The sequence below is a fragment of the Chaetodon auriga genome, chromosome 9 (assembly GCF_051107435.1).
Source record: "Chaetodon auriga isolate fChaAug3 chromosome 9, fChaAug3.hap1, whole genome shotgun sequence".
Classification (NCBI taxonomy): Eukaryota; Metazoa; Chordata; class Actinopteri; order Chaetodontiformes; family Chaetodontidae; genus Chaetodon; species Chaetodon auriga.
Window position 1 is genome coordinate 16122338 of NC_135082.1, and position 18464 is coordinate 16140801.

The 18464-nt window shown below is 43.4% G+C and overlaps 2 protein-coding genes and 1 long non-coding RNA gene across 4 annotated transcripts; 1 reads left to right on the forward strand and 2 right to left on the reverse strand.

Annotated features, from left to right (window-relative positions):
* The first annotated feature begins 1 nt into the window (after window position 1).
* Window positions 2-8745, forward strand: ankrd13d (ankyrin repeat domain 13 family, member D). The gene is made up of 16 exons (XM_076738522.1): window positions 2-1052; window positions 1171-1306; window positions 1387-1511; window positions 1816-1861; window positions 2798-2941; window positions 3121-3310; window positions 3413-3479; window positions 3940-4021; window positions 4380-4441; window positions 4538-4668; window positions 4781-4938; window positions 5773-5886; window positions 6056-6228; window positions 7415-7494; window positions 7786-8019; window positions 8201-8745. The coding sequence occupies exons 1-16, from the start codon at window positions 969-971 to the stop codon at window positions 8262-8264; spliced, it is 1890 nt and encodes a 629-aa protein (XP_076594637.1). The 5' UTR covers window positions 2-968; the 3' UTR covers window positions 8265-8745.
* Window positions 8525-13489, reverse strand: LOC143325474 (signal-transducing adaptor protein 1-like). Of its 2 annotated transcripts, none has more exons than XM_076738524.1 (10): window positions 13086-13489; window positions 12827-12898; window positions 12460-12576; window positions 12302-12358; window positions 11614-11807; window positions 11218-11349; window positions 10858-10927; window positions 10538-10640; window positions 10270-10452; window positions 8525-10167 (listed from the first exon to the last, which is right to left on the reverse strand). In XM_076738524.1, exons 1-10 carry the CDS (start codon window positions 13185-13187, stop codon window positions 10007-10009), a joined length of 1191 nt encoding a protein of 396 aa, XP_076594639.1. In that variant the 5' UTR covers window positions 13188-13489; the 3' UTR covers window positions 8525-10006. The 2 variants fall into 2 exon arrangements, with proteins under 2 accessions (XP_076594639.1, XP_076594638.1); XM_076738523.1 differs by having other exon boundaries at window positions 8525-10170.
* Window positions 13490-15204: 1715 nt separating this feature from the next.
* LOC143325337 (uncharacterized) lies at window positions 15205-17729 on the reverse strand. Its single transcript, XR_013077525.1, has 4 exons — window positions 17680-17729; window positions 16761-16848; window positions 15439-15479; window positions 15205-15345 (listed from the first exon to the last, which is right to left on the reverse strand). It is a non-coding gene; the product is annotated as an uncharacterized LOC143325337 (long non-coding RNA).
* Between the last annotated feature and the right edge of the window lie 735 nt (window positions 17730-18464).

Below are 18464 nucleotides of genomic sequence, written 5' to 3' on the forward strand. Positions count from 1 at the left end.
TACTGACCGCGCAGCTCACGCAGGTGCGCGAGCGGTGTTGCTCCATTTTCCTGTTAATACTATAGTTTATTAAGATCAGATCAAACATCAGCGCCTCCGCGGCTCCACCCTGCTCCTCTCCATAACCTGGAAATACAGCGACGCACAAATAAATATATAAATAAGCAGCGCTGCTGCAGCTGTTAATAGACTTCATTGTACCAAAGCTGCGTACTCGCACAGGAGCGGATAAGACTTTGTCAGACGTGGTCTGGTTTCCCGATCATCAGCAAGGCTCAACTGAGCGCTATCGGCAGCAGCTGTCATCGGATCGCCCCCGACTTGACTGACCTGGATGTGAAACTGGAGTAAAGGCCGTGTCTCGCTTTATTTTGACGGACCGTGACAACCCTGCGATATAAACAGGGGATGCTCGCAGCAGCAGCGGGGTAGCTAGCCAACTTTATCAGCCGGCGATTTCACCCATATTTCCTTTTTCTTTTTTTTTTCTCAAGAACATATCCATCATGAAAAAATGAACGGACTTGGGGGGTGCATTTTTGGCCGGCTGAATTAGTTGTCTTGCATCGTGAATGATGGAAAACAGGTGCCTAGAGGAGCAGGAAACAATGTTGTTATTAGCCAGTTAGCTAACGTTAGCTCAGCTAGCTGTTAGTTAACGTTAACTACATCAAATTAGTGGGCTGAGTTAGCGCGGCTAACTCAGCCCACTAATTTCAATAGACACGCACGGTATTCTAGTGTGTCTGCCGCCTAACATTAGCCACTTGGATAGATTTGCTTAGTGACAGGTTTTTCCAGTGAAGCACTTCTGTCTTTCGGCGTTTACCCATTTTCTGCTGTTAACTGAGCTAGCTAGCTAGCCAGCTGTGTCGAGTCTGCTGTGGTGTCACTGCAATCTGCTGGCTGCAGAAATCATACAGCAAACATAGCTTTACTACTATTTCACTGTCAAGCGGACGACAACCATGGCTCAAGAAGCGTTTCCTCTGCATTTTCTGGTCTGGAACAATCAGTATCTGGAGCTCGATCGAGAGCTGCAGAAGAAAGAGGTGAGTCAGGAGGTTTATTTTGCAGCTGGCGGGTGATATATCTATATATTTTTAAACAGACGCGTTTGTTGGGTCGCGCTGCATTGCGCTGATGCTGCTGGTGTGTTTGGTTCTGCAGCAGGATGTGGAGCGCCTCGATCCGAGGGGGCGCACCCCGCTGGAGCTGGCTGTGTGTCTGGGCCACCTGGAGTCCACCCGGGTCCTGCTCAGGCACTCCTCAGACCCCACACACTGCAACACACAGGGCTGGACCAGTGAGTGCTCTGCCGTGCATCCCAGCTTCACACGGGAATAAGAAGCATCCGCTGTCATTAAATGTGGATGCGTGTTTCAGTCTTGCAGGAGGCGGTGAGCACCGGGGACCCAGAGCTGGTGCAGCTGGTGCTCCAGTACAGAGACTTCAAGCGTGCCACAGAGAGGCTGGCGGGCATCCCGGAGCTGCTCAGCAAACTAAGACAGGTAAAACAGCTTCACAGCCTGGCGTTTGATTAAAAAACTTCAAGGAGGTTTTAAACTCTGCTAACAGCACCCCCGATCCTCAGCCACGCCTCAAAACTTTGGTGAATATGTGTTAAAAGTTTTTTGAGTGCAGGACAAAGTTTTCAGCTGCTTGGTCAATGCATCTTTTTTCATTGTGGTCCCAGAATATTCACAAGTCTCAAGCTTGAGGATGCACAAATGTCAGACAACACGCAGCCGTCTCACTGGAATTGGCTCTTTGCTTTAGTCTGAGTACTCAAAGACTTTCCTTGGGGTCTTCCAGGCACGGGACTTCTATGTGGAGATGAAGTGGGAGTTCACCAGTTGGGGTGAGTGTGTTTTCACGGAGGTCAGTTTCAGCACCACGCTGGTTGGACAGCTCCCCCGGGAGCAGCTGTCACTCAGCTCAGATTGAAACAGTGCATTTCAAGAGGCAGCCCACTACAGATTACCAGTAGCCTGCATGAAATGCCCTCTGCAGTGTGTTTGGTTTCTTGTGTTTGCCTTCTCTAAACTGCAGAAGATGCTCATGTTAACAGTTAATTCCATTTTACAGCATAGAATATTTGTGTCGTCATCAACCACAATGTGCAATACAGCTCCGAACATGTAATCTCAATTCTTAATGCCTTTTATTACGCATTCTTTACAATAACGACTGAATTGGAACAAGAGATTTTTAATGGTCTACAGTTTCACTTTATACAAGTCCTCAGTGGTACGGGAATTGTACGGCTGGATTTTGATAATTTCCTGTTGACATTACATTACATTCATTTAGCAGAGGCTTTTATCCAAAGCGACTTACAATAAAGGCGTTCAACCATGCGGATACAACCGAACAAGTGCAAGAATCACAGTACATCAGACTTCATCAAATATGCTGAATTGCTTCAAGTGCCACTTATAAATCAATTAAGTTACACATAATTTCAGTCGTACATTGCATCATTAGACGTACAGTTTGGTCGCTGTTTTCTTGCACTCATCACTTTTGATGTCTTAGCAATTTTATGGCATCATTTTCTAATTTGTGATTATCTGCCATGTTTTATAAAGTTTATGATCAGTGAATTGACCTCTAATGACAATAATCATTAGCTGCTGCACTCTGTAGCGATCTATATTTTGAAATTTTCCAGAGAAACATTTCATCTGCCACTATAATCTTTCCCCTCTTCTTCCCTCATTTCCTGTTTGGTTGCCTCGTTCTCTTTGCCTGTTTGTGTCTCGCATCTAAAATGCTCCCTCAATCCTCCTCTCAGTGCCCTTGGTGTCGAAGGTGTGTCCCAGTGACGTCTACCGAGTGTGGAAGAGCGGCTCGTGCCTCCGTGTGGACACCACCCTCCTGGGCTTTGAACACATGACCTGGCTAAAAGGCCGTCGCAGCTATATCTTCAAGGGTGGAGGTGTGTATGCTCCTAGAGCAGCATCACGGAGCAACAACTTGAACCCCTCCTGAAAACACTGCGAAAGCCAGAAATGCCATCCTTTGAGTCATTCTCTGATGCCAACAGTCTGTGCCTCTTATGGCTGGGCCTTGGTTCAGGTCTGCCCCTCTTTATCACCTGTGTGCTCTTCTTCTTAGATGATGGGGCCGTGGTGATGGAGGTGGACCACGAGAAGCAGGTGGTGTACACAGAGCCACTTGTCTTGTCTCCTCGTGACGCGCCCTCCCTCCTGGCGGCCATGCAGCCATCACAGGAGAACACAGCCCAGAGACTCACGTCACCCATCGTCTCCACGCACCTCAACACACGCAACATTGCCTTTGAACGGTAACAAGCAAAATCATCGAGGTTGCATTTGATGAACCGTCTGCAGACATCTGCCTCATCTCTCTCTATGGAGCTGCCTTACTTAATCTCTGTTATGTTTAGGAACAAGTCGGGAATCTGGGGCTGGCGTTCCGAGAAGAGCGAGGTGGTCAGCGGGTACGAAGCCAAGGTAAGTGACCTCTGAGCAAAGCTGGCTCAAACACACGGTTCAGACCACGTGATCCAGTTTGAACTAATTATCTACTCCTGAGTTTTAAATAACTTTTAATAAGAGGTTTGATTTACACAGGGAAGGAAGTGTCTGAATGCAGAGAGCATAAAGAATTTTATGGTGTTTTTGAACGCAGATATTTACTTTAACCAGGAATCTCCTTTTGAGATGGGAAATTCTTTTTTCAAGAGAGATGCGGACGAGAAGATAGTGTGAGAAATGACAGACCAAACACAGTCACGGTATGCTGTTTGCTCTGTCAGAGATAAGCCAGGGGAGACTGCAGCACAGTGTGACCTACTGTCTACACCAAAGAAATGCTTTTGTGACCCAAATACATGGTTGAAAGCAGCTTTACTTAAACAAAATGTGAAGAAGAAGAGTGTGGTTTTTTTTCTTTGTGTGTCATCGTGTTCAGGTTTACAGTGCCACCAATGTGGAGCTAGTGACTCGGTCAAGGACAGAGCATCTATCAGACCAGGATAAGTCGAGGAGCAGAGGTGAATACACACACACACACACACACACACACACACACACACACACACACACAGAGTAAGTCCCTGTTGTGCCTTTATCGTGATGGGGAAACAATATCATGGCGAAAAACAGCATTATTGAGCCAGAAAACAACTGCAGAGAAATCAGACTGAGCCTCCTTAAATTTAACTTGTGAGATATAAAGGAAGCAAAATCGATCACTATGCAGTCCATCATGACAAAGGTACGTCCTCCTCAAAGTATAATATTATTTTTGCTCCAGATGGATCTCTTGCCTCCCTAATAGAGCAAAAAACAGAATACATTTGCAGAGCAGATTGATGATAATGATGATCTCTCTGTGTTATTCCCGCTCAGGCTCAAAGACTCCTCTGCAGTCCTTCCTGGGGATCGCTGAACAACACACAGCTCACAATGGGGTAAGCGTCTCCACGGCGTCACATCCACCCACGCCACCTGCAGCCTTTCTTTGATGAACGTCGCCGCTGATGGCTCTCTCTCTGTATTTCCGTCAGAGTAACGTGTCCCAGTGTGCCAGCCCTCACAACCCCACAGCCATCACAGCCGAGGAGTACTTCAACCCAGAGTTCAACCTGAACGGCCGCGACATCGGACGTCCCGTCGAGCTCACCAGCAAAGTCCAGAAGTATGATGCCGCCGTGGAATCACACGGCATTAACATTCAGCTCTCTTTATAGACTGGTTCACTCAAAACGAGGGTTTCCACCTCTCTGTCTGTCTCTCTGGCTCCTCTCCAGGTTTAAAGCGACACTGTGGTTGAGCGAGAGTCACCCTCTGTCCCTGGCCGAGCAGGTGACACCCATCATCGACCTCATGGCCATCTCCAATGCCCACTTTGCCAAGCTGCGTGACTTCATCACCCTGCGCCTGCCGCCAGGCTTCCCTGTCAAGATAGGTGTGTATGAGAGGTCACACAGTGGGGGTCATTTCCTGTGAGCAGCTGGGTGGATGTCTTGAGCTTATTAAGCCTGAATCCAAACCCACACGTTGATTCTGTACCGGCTCCAGGCCTGTTGGTCTGCAGCTTGTTATACTGACACGTTTGAAGTGAAATTATGAGAAGTAAAAGCTTTATTCTGGGGTACTTCATGTGCGTGGTTCATGTATCATGAGTCTTACAGCGTGTTTTCATTCCCACTGCCCACTGTGCGACAGGAATAATCAGTCATTTGAAGTTCCTCTCCTGACATTAATTAAACCCCTAAAAATCATCATTAAAATGACACATTTTGAATTAAAAAAAAATCCCTTCATGCTTTAAAATAGTTCAGATTTAACTCTGCGCCTTTGCCTTCATTTAGTATGCACAGATAAAATAAACAGACCTCTCCTTGTTTCCTGTTTTGCTTGCTGCGGTACACAGTTGGAAGTCATCAATGTCACCATCATGTAATTCAGCACCTTAGTTATCTGACAAACTGTTTTAAGTAACGTTTGCCTTAAGTCTTCATCAACATCCCCAAGCCAAATAACATGTCCTTTAAGCATTTGACGTGAATCATCATGTGACCTTGCAGGCTAACGTTGGCTAACATTATCAAGCACACTGCAGATTTACTCAGATACAGTCAACGGAAAATGCTTAGCCATGGCACTGACTGCTTATTTCTCTCATGATTCGTCCTGTAGCATATGAAAAAAGGCCATATGGAACATGTTAATAAGGTTAAAAACTCGTCATTGGAAGGAGCTTTAAAGCTTACAAAAACTCTCTCGGTCTTTCTTCCAGAGATTCCCCTGTTTCATGTGTTGAACGCCAGAGTGACGTTCAGTAACCTGTGTGGCTGCGACGAGCCGGTCAGCTCTGTGACGGTTCACAAACCAGAGAGCTCCGAGGAAGCTGGTGACTGTTGTAATATATATGTCATAATATGTGTGATAAGTATTGTAATTCTAATATGTTTTTGGTTAGAGAATAAATGCAGGTGAAGTTGTTTCCAAAACAGAACACAGGCTTGATCTTTTACCTTTTACTCGCAGGTGCAGTAATGATGTAACCCATCTTCTCCCAGGTCAGTCTGTCCCTCCCTTCCACTGCGAGGTGGACCCCTCGGTGTTCGAGCCCCCGGCAGACTACACCACCCTCGGTCCAGGACGCAGCGAGCCAATGAGGGACGAGGATGACAACCTGCTGCAGTTCGCCATCCAGCAGAGCCTGCTGGACGCCGGCACAGAGAGCGACCAGGTCAGATTCTTCCCTTTATTTCACTGTAACACCCCTTAAGTTACTAAACTCGGAGAACTGAGGAATTTCAGTCAGATCTAGGCTTCAAGTCTGACATCAACAAGGTGATGAAAACTTCATTTTTCCGCCTTAGAAACAGCTAAAATACAACCATTTCTAAATGGTTTTTTTTTTCTTTTTCAAATGCTGAAAAACTGATTCATGCTGTTATTTCAAGCCAACTTGATTACTTTAACGCTCTATTCACCGGCCTCCCAAACAAAACCACTGAGAGACTTCAGCTCATTTAAAACTCTGCAGCTCCACTATGAACCAGAACCGAGAGCAGAGAGCACATTAGTCCAGTTTTAGCTGCTCTGCACCGGCTTCCTGTAACATTCAGGATTGATTTTAAGGTCCTCCTCCTCGTATACAAAGCCCTTAATGGGCTAGGACCAAGCTACATGGCTAACTTCCTCATTTATTATTTGCCTTCGAGAACACTGCGATCATCTGCTGCTGGTTTATTGAAGGTTTCCAGCAACAGACGAAAGAAAATCTGAGATGCAGCCTTTGTTCATTACGCCCCAAAGCTCTGAAACAGATATGAAGGAAGCTAGTTCACTAAATGTGTTTAAAAGAAAGCTAAAAACGTGACTTTTCGATTCATCCTGTAAGCGATGACTTTCCTGATACAGGCCTGAAACTTTTGCACTTTCCCTCACAGTTATGCACTGCTGCACTTCTTGTAAAATATTAGATTTGACCTGATTTTATGCATTTTATCTACTCCATTTTTAACTTTATTTTATCACTATCATTCAGTGGTTTTATTTTCCATCTTATTTTATGCATTAACTTTATTTGCATCCTTATTCTATTTTATTTTTACTATCATCACCAGGTGTGTTTTATTCTCTGTCTTATTTTACATTCATCTTCTGTCCCTGTTTTTATGTCCATTCTCTGTCTTTCTTTATGTGAAGCAGTTGGTGCATGTCATGTCTGTGAGCTGCATTTCTTGTGTGAAAGGTGCTCTACAAATAAAGTTTGTTATTATTATTACTATTATTGAGACATTGCAGTGACCCAGGTGCGACCTGCGCTGATCACTGATGGAAGATGCTATTTTTGGTCCTTTTTCTTTTTTTTTTTAAAGACTTTTTTTCATTTAAAGCCAGTTGAAACACTTGTGTGTGGTTTTTAGGTAACCATCTGGGAGGCCCTGACCAACAGCCGCCCAGTGCCCCAGAGTCCGCTGTATGAGGAAGACTCTCAGCTGGAGAGGTGAGCTGAAAACAAGACAAGGGTGAAGAATGATGAGCAGAGCCTCAAGCTGTCATCAAGGCAGCTTAGTTTATCTTTGCGTGGCTTTGAGGAGAAAAAGAATTCGTTCTTACTCAGAGAAACCTGTGGCTTGTCAAGTAATTTAATTAAACATCTCCAAATAGAGTTCAGTGATTAGCTTTTTCTCTCTACCTTCTCATGGGAGCAGCGACTCCCAGACATCCTGTAATGAAGCCCAGCAGAGAAACCTTGCCGTAAAGATGCCGCTCAGTTTATGTCTTCTGTCCTCAGGGCGATTCAGGAGTCTCTGTCCATCTCATTGGCCAGCAGAGAGGGAGAGGACACGGCCGACCCCAGCCAGCCCTCCTCCGTCTCTCCGTTGGACCCCACCGCCAACTCCCCGCTCTCCTACAGCACAGTCACAGACCCGCGGTTGTCGGGACACTTCGGTGTGGCGTCGAGTTTCGATGAGCAGCTGCGTATCGCCATGGAGCTGTCGTGCCGGGAGCAGGAGGAGATGGACAGGTGAGGCGGGAGGAAAGCAAAGAGGACATTTTTTTGTGAGAAAGTGTTTTTTTAAATGTTGTGTACTTTGAGGGGATTTTTCTACTAAAAATATTTTAAACTAAACATTATCTGTGGTTGTTTCTTTAAAATGAAACAGCTGTCACTCTGCTGACTGCTCTGTTTCTTATGTGTGTCGTAGGCAGCAGAAGGAGGAAGAGGAGGAGCTGGAGAGGATCCTGCAGCTGTCACTCACCGAGAAGTAATGTCACAACAGCAATGGAGCCGTGGTCTTCATTGGGGAACAATCATCTTAATTTATTCTGTTTTACTTTTATTTTTTTAAATCTTGAGATATTAAGTTATTACAGATGTTTTATTTGTCTTTCTCACACGAAGGCTGCTACAACAGAGTGTGAAGGAGCAGAGCATGAGAGGTGAAACAGGTGAGAGGGGGGTGAATAAGAAGAGGTGGGAACAGGTACTATGAAACACACTACAGTGAAGGAGACAAAGGGAGAGAGTCTTTGTTTTTCTTTTTTTATTGAATATTTTTCACAGTCTTGCTGTCTTTTATTGAGTGATGAATGATCCTTAAACTTTCAACCTATAACATGATCCATGATAATGATGAAAAATATGAAAATACAATCTTAATGGAATAACTTATAAAAATATGATTATAACATTTGAGGCGTTTATGTTGGCTTACTCCTATGTGTGAAAAAATAAAGAATAATGATCATCCTGGGCTGTGGTTATGGTTTTTATTAAATGTTTTTAAAGTTATTATTATTTATCAGTGATCTCATCTGTATAGTTAGTGGCTCATGCAGTTTTATCGTAATGTTCATTTTTGTTCAAACCACAATCGCTAAGTAAAAACAGAAATCGTAACCTTCCCATCTGTGACAAAAAACATCTATATCACACGTAGTTGAAAATGGAGCTGCAGTGATTAGAGCTTTTAAAGAAAATGAATCAGAAACTAATGTAACCCCCAGAATAAAGCATTAATAAATGCTTTATAATGACCAATAAAGAACCAATATGCCTCTAATATACATGCTAAACTACTGAATGTGAATATGCATACCTTGATTATGTGACTCAGATGTGGGTCATGAAGTTGTCTCTATCAAAGAGCTTTGAAACATTTCTCTCTCATCTTTGTCAATGATTAAACTTGAGCTTAAATGCAGAGATTTGTAAATCAGAAAGCTAAATAATATTCTGTTTTAATGTTCTGCCGTTACAATGTTGTTGCCAAACCAACAGCTGGAGGGCCAGATTCAGTCGTGATGAAATGTAATTCAAGGTCTCCTGAAGATAAAATCTTCATGACTTTTCCTTTAGTGATATCATGAGGTTGAATTTTCTGTTTTCTATTGTATTTCAGTAACTCTTGGATGGACTGCCAAAGATATCGAGTGTGCTGATTCATGCTCCCCAGAGGATGAATTGTAACCATTTTTATTTATCTAGTGCAACCCTCAGGTCAAATTTTTATGTTGTTCAATCCTTTGGTTTATGACGACGCAGTTTAACTGCAGTTAACTGTAGTTTTAACTTTGTGTTTAGTGAATATTAGCATGCTAACATGCTAAACTAAGATGGTGAACATGGTAAAACAGTAGTATGTTATCATTAGCATGTTAGCACGCTGGTGTTAGCATTTAGCTCAAAGCACTGTACTTCCATTAGCATGGCTGCAGATGTTGATATTTGTTTTTTTGTGTGTGTCTTGTTTATTAAAGGGTCCACTGAGGAGACAACAGCCTGACCATCGGCCCCCAGGTAATTTGAACTTGAGACCTTTCCTTTAAGAAACTGAGAACCTCTCCGTTTTAATTTAACCATCCGACGGACATGTTTAACTCTGTCGAGTGCATTTTGGAAATATTTTTCAAGAATGCTTGCGGGGGAGCGTGTAATCTTTCAGCCGAGGTTAAAAAGTTAAACATTAGCGGACCAGTGAGGTTTTTTTGAGTCAACAACAGCCCAGGTGTCACACCACTGCACTCTCGATGGCCCACAGTACTGTGTTAAAATGGCATTTTTCACTGGTTTGATTCTCATAGGTGGTGACTTCCTCTTCCCTGGTAGTTGCAGCGCAGATGCCATCCCTCCGGAATTTTAAAACTTCCTGCAGCTCTCCATCCAACTGAGCTACTTTGGACAAAAACATACAAATTTAGACTTAACTCTTTTATATGGACACCTTGATATACAAACCTAAAGCAGCTCTAATAACATCCCACTCATTCTCACCCAGCTTTAGTTCATTTAGATCATCAGAACTGCCATCGCAAGGAACCACGTATTCACCGCCTACTGGCTCCTTTGGAGGGAGCGCAGGTGCTTCTTTGGTCTTTGACTGCAGCATCGGTGCCACTTGTGCCTTGGGTATTGTTTTAGGTGTAGGCAAGGTGATGCTCGGAGCAAATGACAGCTCTGTGAACGCACACATAAACACTGTTAGGAGATGTGCACTCGTCGCTGAGCCTGAGAGTATTTGTGACAGCAGCGTCGCTCTTACCAATGTGAGTGTCGTAGGGCTGAGACAACATGTAGGGACGAAGACGGTACTCTGTCTTTTCAAGGAAGTATTTAACTACACCCTTCAAGGAGGAGACCGTCACCTACAGAGGAGAAGACACAGGAAGAAAAGCAGAGGACGACTATGTTTCATGATAATTTAGATGATTTCTAATTGCATGTGTTTAGATGTCCTACCTATATATTTGGATCTCATGTAGATATTTTGTGAGTACATGAATGCAGCACCATTTCAGTCTTGGAAGGATCTTAATTCTTACAATTAAACAAACATTTAAACTTTCTTTCAGCGGGACTTACTGGTGTCTCCAGCTCAATGACAAACCCTGAGTTTGTGGTGGTCACTCTGTAGTTCCTCGTGAGAGGTCCACTTAAACAGAAGGAAGAGGAGGATTATTTACTCACTGCTGAGTAGACCTTTGATGAACAGCAGCACATATGAAATGTAAACAAATGGGAATGAGCAAAAAACAATGTTCATCCCTCTATCGATGCTTTATCATGGTTACTGATTGTCATGATAATTACATTATCATTTCCTGGAGGACACATCTTCTCCTGCACATGCAACTGGCAGATGACTCACAAGCTCATAATAAACATGACACAGCGCTAAGATGGAAGAAAATCTATAAAAGAGGCGGAGCTGGATGCTCAGACCTGGGCATCATTTGTCGGATTGTCAGGGCGTAGTTGTTCTCCAGGGTGGACGGGCGAAGGATCATGCCTCCATACTCGGGATTTGCCTCCAGCATCCGCTCAGCCTCCTGCCGAGTCACACTGAAGAAACACCTGCAGGAACCAATGAGAAAAATAAACACTTCCTCATTGCCTGTGAATGTAATCAAGGTGGAAATAAGTTGTTTCAGAGGGCAAGGAATGAGGCACGCACACACACACACACACACACACACACACGCACGCACGCTCACACACACCACTTAATATCAGTGTATTTGTTGTTAGAAAGACAGAAATAGCAGGAAGTGCTTCAGTTTGGAGAGAGGAGGAACAACCTGAAAATCAAAGTTTCTGGAGACAAACTGTCCAACTTACTCAGGAACCTCAGGGGCACCATCAGGCTTGTCTTTGGGCGGTGGAGGGGGGGGGGAGGCTAACAGGACGGATGGTCGGGGTGGGAGGGGTGGGCGCAGCGTGAGGAGGTTTCTTCTTCTCCTCTCCTGATCCCGAACCTCCTGCAGCTGCATCATCTGGCCCGGCAGCAGCTGCAGCTTACTGGGAATCTCTTTCTACAGGGAAGCAGAGCCCGACGTCATTGTTGTTACTAAAACCAGTGATTTTACAGACCGTGGAGCAGGTTGGGAAATACATCCTGGTACATTCTGTAGATTCTTCTTTGTCTTCCTCTGCAGAATTATCACATTTATCATCACTTCCAGAAACTCACGTTACAGATGATCTGAATCTTTATTTTCAGTTTGCAGATATCTCTGCTTTGTTGTTTGTAACCTTACTCTCGTTGCCAGATTATTGCCTGATTATTCACCAGGAAATTCTTTACTTCCTATTGTTTGGTGCATTTCTTGTATAGTTAAGTACCTGTTATCGGAGCAGGTTTGAACTCAGACATTCAGGGTTTGTTGTTGCTTTTTTATAAGCACTCAGCAATGTTCAGTCCCATTAGCAGGAACTGTACTGAGAGTCTATTAGACAGACTCCCACATCAGCGCATCAGAGTGTGTCTTTAAGCTTACATATACACTGTGTGTGTGTGTTTGCTTACTTTGATCACAGTCAGGATGTAACCCCTCCACTCCTCCCCTGTGTCAGGATTGTCCATCTGTACAGAGGCACACACAAACAAGCAAACATTTTGGTGATGCTAACAAAGAAAAAAAAAACAGGGAAAATAAAAATCTGTCAGGTTTCACTGCAGCAGACCTTCAGCTGCACCACCTCTGTGGACAGCCTGAGAGTGAAGATCGTTGGCGTTTTCCTCTGATATGGAGAATCTAACTCCATGGACGTCAGCTCCTCCAGGTTCAGCTTCTCTGTGTACTGATGAAGTAAACAAACCAAAATAGGACAACGATCACATATCATCAGACATTCTTGTTCAGTGCACCATGTATGAATTGATCTAAAATAGGAGTCAGTTATATTGTGATTCCACAGAGTTGCCTTTGTTTGTAAGGCTTAAAACTGTACGTCTATTCTCGGTGAAATAAGAATTAAAATCACTGTCATTAATCTCACTGTTGAACTGCTGTCAGTAAAGACAGAAGAGCGAATGAAGCTGCTTGCTCACCGTGTCCTGTGTGTCATCCTCGTACAGAAAGAGCGTGGCTCCCCGGAGCTCTGCGTAGTACTTCTTAAAATCCTGAAAATCACAATTGTCCTTTTGAACGTCTGCTCCTGACACAGCTTTCACATTTTCTAATTTAAGGGAATTTAAAGCAGTCATAAAACCTCAAATGTCAAACATCACTATTTATGGCCCATTTAGTCCTCTTTGTTTATCTTCCATACACAGTCACAGTCTGTGTCTGTTCCATCTTTGTCCTCACCTTCTCTTTTCTGTGTTTCTTCAGCAGGTGTCCGGAGTAGTAGAGAGGCAGAGCTGTGATGGTCTCCCTCCTCTTGTGGATGACTCTGGGGTGCACGGACATCGTCCAGCACTCAGGTCAAATCTGTGCGCGTCCTGTGGTCCGGTTAGGTTCAGCTCCTGCTCAGTTCACTGCTGCTTGTCCAGCAGTGAAGTCATTAATGCAGAATAAATAGTTCGACTGGGTCCTGATGAAGGTTCGTTCTTCTCAAAGCAGTGAGAAATTCTCGTTGTGTTTTTAAGTGTATCTGATATGGTTATTGGCCTATAAACCTGCACTGATAAGCCTTTCTCCCCCCTTTTCCTCCTGTGGTAGTGCTGCGTTGACTGTGAGAACAAGGAAACACCATGGTGATTTATAAAGAAGGAAGTAGTTAGTATAAAATATCCCAAATAAAAGTCCTCTTTTGTTCTTTGAACCTGGGCTTTACAACACACACTCAGAGGCAATGAAGCATGCAGCATGTGTCTGCGCACACACACACACACACACACACACACACAGAGTAAGTCCCCTAATTGATTTATTTTGGGGAAATTACATAGACGAATCCTAACCCTAACCTGACAGTCTGACCCAAGAATGTTTTCCGTGGTTTTTTTTCCCTATTTAACTGGTTTTGAGTCCCAAATGTGTCCCAGAGAGTACGTCATACCCACACAAACACGTGTACACACACACACACTTGATGAGCAGGTGAGATAAACTATTTCCACTAGCACGTGGCGTGTGTTGATACAGAGCTCAATATCAACATGGTGACGATACATTTAAAGAGCTCATGTGAGAGAATTACATCAATCAATTAGATCACAGTTTCAACTTTTTAGTGCCTTCAGTTATATATACACTGTTGTCCATAAAGTTAAATTTTAAGTTAAATAAATATGTTTTCAGACACAATCCCCTGTTTATTCCTATTTAAATGCATCACTCATCACTTTTGACCGGGTGCAACGATTACATTATGTAATGTAATCATTATGTACGTTATGAAGATATACACTTTATCTGTCAAGAATAATTCACAGTCACAATCAAAAAAGGGCGGCACGGTGGCGCAGCAGGTGGTGCGCGTGCCTCACAGCATGGGAAAGAAAAGGTTGTTCCTACAAACATGTTTCTAACCATGCATGCACACCTGATGAGTCGCTGGTTCGAACCCTGGGTCGGGCAGGGCCTTTCTGTGTGAAGTTTGCATGTGCATGTGTGGGTTCTCTCCGGGCACTCCGGCTTCCTCCCACAGACCAAAAACATGCTCATTAGGTTAATTGGTGACTCTAAATTGTCCGTAGGTGTGAGTGTGAGTGTGTGAGTTGTATGTCTGTGTATGTTGCCCTGCGACCGGCTGGCAACCGGTTCAGGGTGTACCCCGCCTCTCGCCCATTGATAGCTGGGATAGGCTCCAGCCCCCCCCCCACAACCCCGAAATGGGATGCGCGGGTATAGAAGATGAATGAATGAATGAACAATCAAAAAATAAAAAAACATTTTATTCCAACTTTATGGGCGACAGTGTATATATAAAGACACATCCAGTACAAAGACACATGAATTTAACCCACTCTGGTCCTGTTAGGGGTTGTGAGTTCAGTAGCTACAAAAATGTGGATGAAATTCATAATAATATCAAAGAAATGTTGTTTTTCTTATATATGATATCATTTATTCACACATCATCCATCATGAATAAATGTATCACCACAATGAATTACTACATTTGTAGATATAAACCTGTGTAGCTGCAAAACCCCTGAGTTTCTTGAACTGAGCGAGGGTGTGTCTGCTTTAAAGCCTGTCGATGGTGCCCAAGATTTTACATGCAATATTACTCAGCCATTTACTGTGTACATAATATAGTTTACTAGATATTTATCTATATGAATGATCTATTTCACATGTGAAATCTTGGCATGTTTTGCTGTCACCTGGTGAAGAAGAGCACTGAAGTGAAAATAATGAGAAGCATGCCGTAAACATACACAGAACTGGTGGTTGCAAAACACACAGCATCACACGTGTAATGCAGCAGCAGAAGAAGCCAGGACAGAAGGACTGACAAACTGTGACACAGCGGGGACAAAGAAATAGAGATGAACCACAGCATGCATTTGATCAGCCAGAGGAACATCTGGAGGAGGCGCAGGAACAACCAAACAGCCCAGGACAGCAGACATCCCAACAACCACAAAGCCCCGGATGGAGTAAAGACGCCAGCATGCTAAGATACAAAGACATGGAGAGAGAGTCTTTTTGGTCTGATATCAGGAAGCTGTGACTGCTTTACAGAGAGTTTGTGTTAATGTGGACTTACATAGTCTTGAACATTGGTGCCTTCCTTTCCAACTGATCCCACTTTAGCAAGAAAAAGACAATAAATAAATACATAAAAATCAAAAAGAAACATTCATCAGGATTTTGTGAGGCAGCTACTTACCATACACTGTAAGACAAATTTATACTGTAATCCATGTTATGAGCCACAAATACAAAACTCTGTGATAGAGAGAGAACATCAGTGGGATGTTAACAAGTCCTAATTAAGTACAACTTTGAGGTGTTGGTGCTTTATGTTTTAAATTTTATGCTGCTTCATACTTTTACTCCACTACATTTATTTGACAGTCTAGGTTAGTGGTTACTTTACAGATTAAAATTTTACATGAAAACACATATGATAATCTTATCTTGTGTCTCTCTGGAGGGGGGTCTCACCCACAGGTTGTCTGTCCCTCTGCTGTCTCCTGCCTAATCACCTGTGCACCTGCTGCACATCAGGCTCATCAGACCAGCAGTATGTAAGCCTGGCTTTCTTTCACCGCTGGCCAGTTTGTCCTGATTCCCCCTGTATCCAGTGAGTGTTTTTCTGGTAATCTGTGATGGTGGGACTTTGCTTTGTTTCTCTGGACTGTGCTTGTGTTGAATATCTGCTCCCTTGGTTTGGATTTTGTTTGCCTCATTCGATTTTGGCCTTTCTCTTGCCAGTGCCTGCCAGCCACGTCCATGTAAGTTATCCTGCTGTGCTTCTACTCCCAGTTTTCTCCAAATGGCTCACCAGGAGTTCGCCTGAAGTTGTTTTCTTTTTCCTCACTTTGTCTGCTGGTCTGCATTTTTGAGTCTAGACAAATTTTCAAAGTGAAAGCTGAACACATGGTCCTTGACCACAGGCCATTCTTATCATATTTGTTTTTTCTGCACTATTTAAATCTATTTTAAAATCATATAAATAACTTTTACTTAAATATCTAAATAATATATGGTGATGAGTGGATGGTCGACGCACTAAGAGATATTTTAAGGATTAACAGCCCGGGCCTACCGGAATCACCTTCATCCTACCTCCTCTGAGTAAGCTCCTCATTTATAATTCAAATAATCAAAATGTCCAGAAGAAGAGTCACTCTGCTTGTGGTTCATGAGCTTCTGGGACAGCAGAAGTCTTTTTCCAACATTTAAAACATGCATGCAGATTTTGGTTGACTCTACGATCTCCCGTGTTGATGGTCTTGTTAAAATCACTACAAGCACGTCTAAGGATATTCAGGAGCTTTAACTTGTTGCACATTGAGAAAATTCGGCTGTGAACTTCTTTCATTCAGCACACATTCATGATAAACATCCAGTCTTGTCACTTACTGAAGAAAGTGAATGCCAGGAGGAATAATAGCACACAGGTCATCAGCAGCCATTTCTCACCATGCCTGTACCTTCTCTGTTGTTCAGCCTGCAGTGTATTTATACCAAGAGACATGTAGAACATTTTAATTTAGATTGCTCTTATGCATATTTCTTATACATCAATAATGACAGGTGTAATAAAGTGAATAAGAAAACAATACTAGCAGATAGCTTGTGTACAAGATCTTTACAATAAGTGAATAGATAAATATTAAGATTATTAATAGAAATATATATCTAGAGCATATGTTTGCAGGGATGTAGCCTAATAGATCATGAGCCGTTGATTTGAGCTTGTTTTGAAATGTCTGACACATACATGAACCACCACTGATTCAAAACTTGAACTTCGACAAGTCTCATTATATCATTATTACTACTATTATTATTGTTGAGGATTATGACCTCTGATTTCTGGTTTTAGCTTAATTGACCACTGCAGGGCTTCGGTCAGAAAGCACACGAGTCATCAGTGGAGTTTACACTGTTTACTGTACAACTGTACAGAGATGCATGCTGGTATAATGCAGTTTCTGAAATACATCACAAAATAAAGGACTGAATTACCACTCTGTACTGCGTTAAATTAAATACATTAGTCTAAACAATTACTTCACAACAAACGAACACATTCATCTCACTATCAATCGCTTAATATTGATGAATGCTAGTGTAGACTTTAACCATGTGGCATACACATGCAAACTGAAAGTAGTATGAAAGCTAACAGTCATAAACTCGCGATCACGCTAACGAGTGAAAACGGACATTTTAAAAAGTACAAATACACACAACGGCGTAACAGGAGCAACACAACGTTATCATAAAGGTAAGTCACATGTACACATTCATTTTACATCACTACGGACTCACTCACATCGTCAGTGACTGCCATAACACCATAAACATTCCAAAACGCTGAACTTGCAGCAGGAAGAGGAACTACATAAACTACCTTCTAGTTAGTGTTGTCTCGTTCGCGAACGATTCGTTCAAAAGAACGAATCTTTTAAGTGAACGTACTGAACCGAATCACTTCCTCAGCGCCGCCTGCTGCCAGTTCACTTTCTCAGTTCACTTTCTCAGTTCAGTTGAACTGTCAAGTGATTCGTTCGTTTCTCAGTTCAGTTGAACTGTCAAGTGATTCGTTCGTTTCTCAGTTCAGTTGAACTGTCAGCAGGCGGCGCTGCTGACAGTTCAACTCAGCAACCCAGCGCTTCTCCGTCCTCCTACCTATCCTCACCAGGTAAGGCCCGAAACAGTCAACGCCAGTTGAGTAGAAGGGTGGACAGAGAAGTCTGAGGCGTTGTGGGGGCAGATCTGCCATCTGTGGCACCTTTGGCTGAGCTCTCCAGCGCTGACAGGTGGAGCAGTTGAGTTGGTGGTGTCGGATGGCCTGTCGTCCCCGCAAGATCCAATACTGTCTCCGCAATTCAGCACAGACCCCTTCTGTGCCTGGGTGCAAAAGACATTCATCCATATCTTTGATGAGAATTTTTACTGCTGGGTGTCTTGGGTCAAGCACAATTGGGTGGATCTCTCCAATGCATGGGTTCCACAATCTGCGCAGCCTCCCTCCCACACGGATGAGGCCTGTTGCAGCGTCCCACTCTGGAGCAAGGCTGAGCAGATGACTGTGACTTGACACAGGTTTCTGTGCTT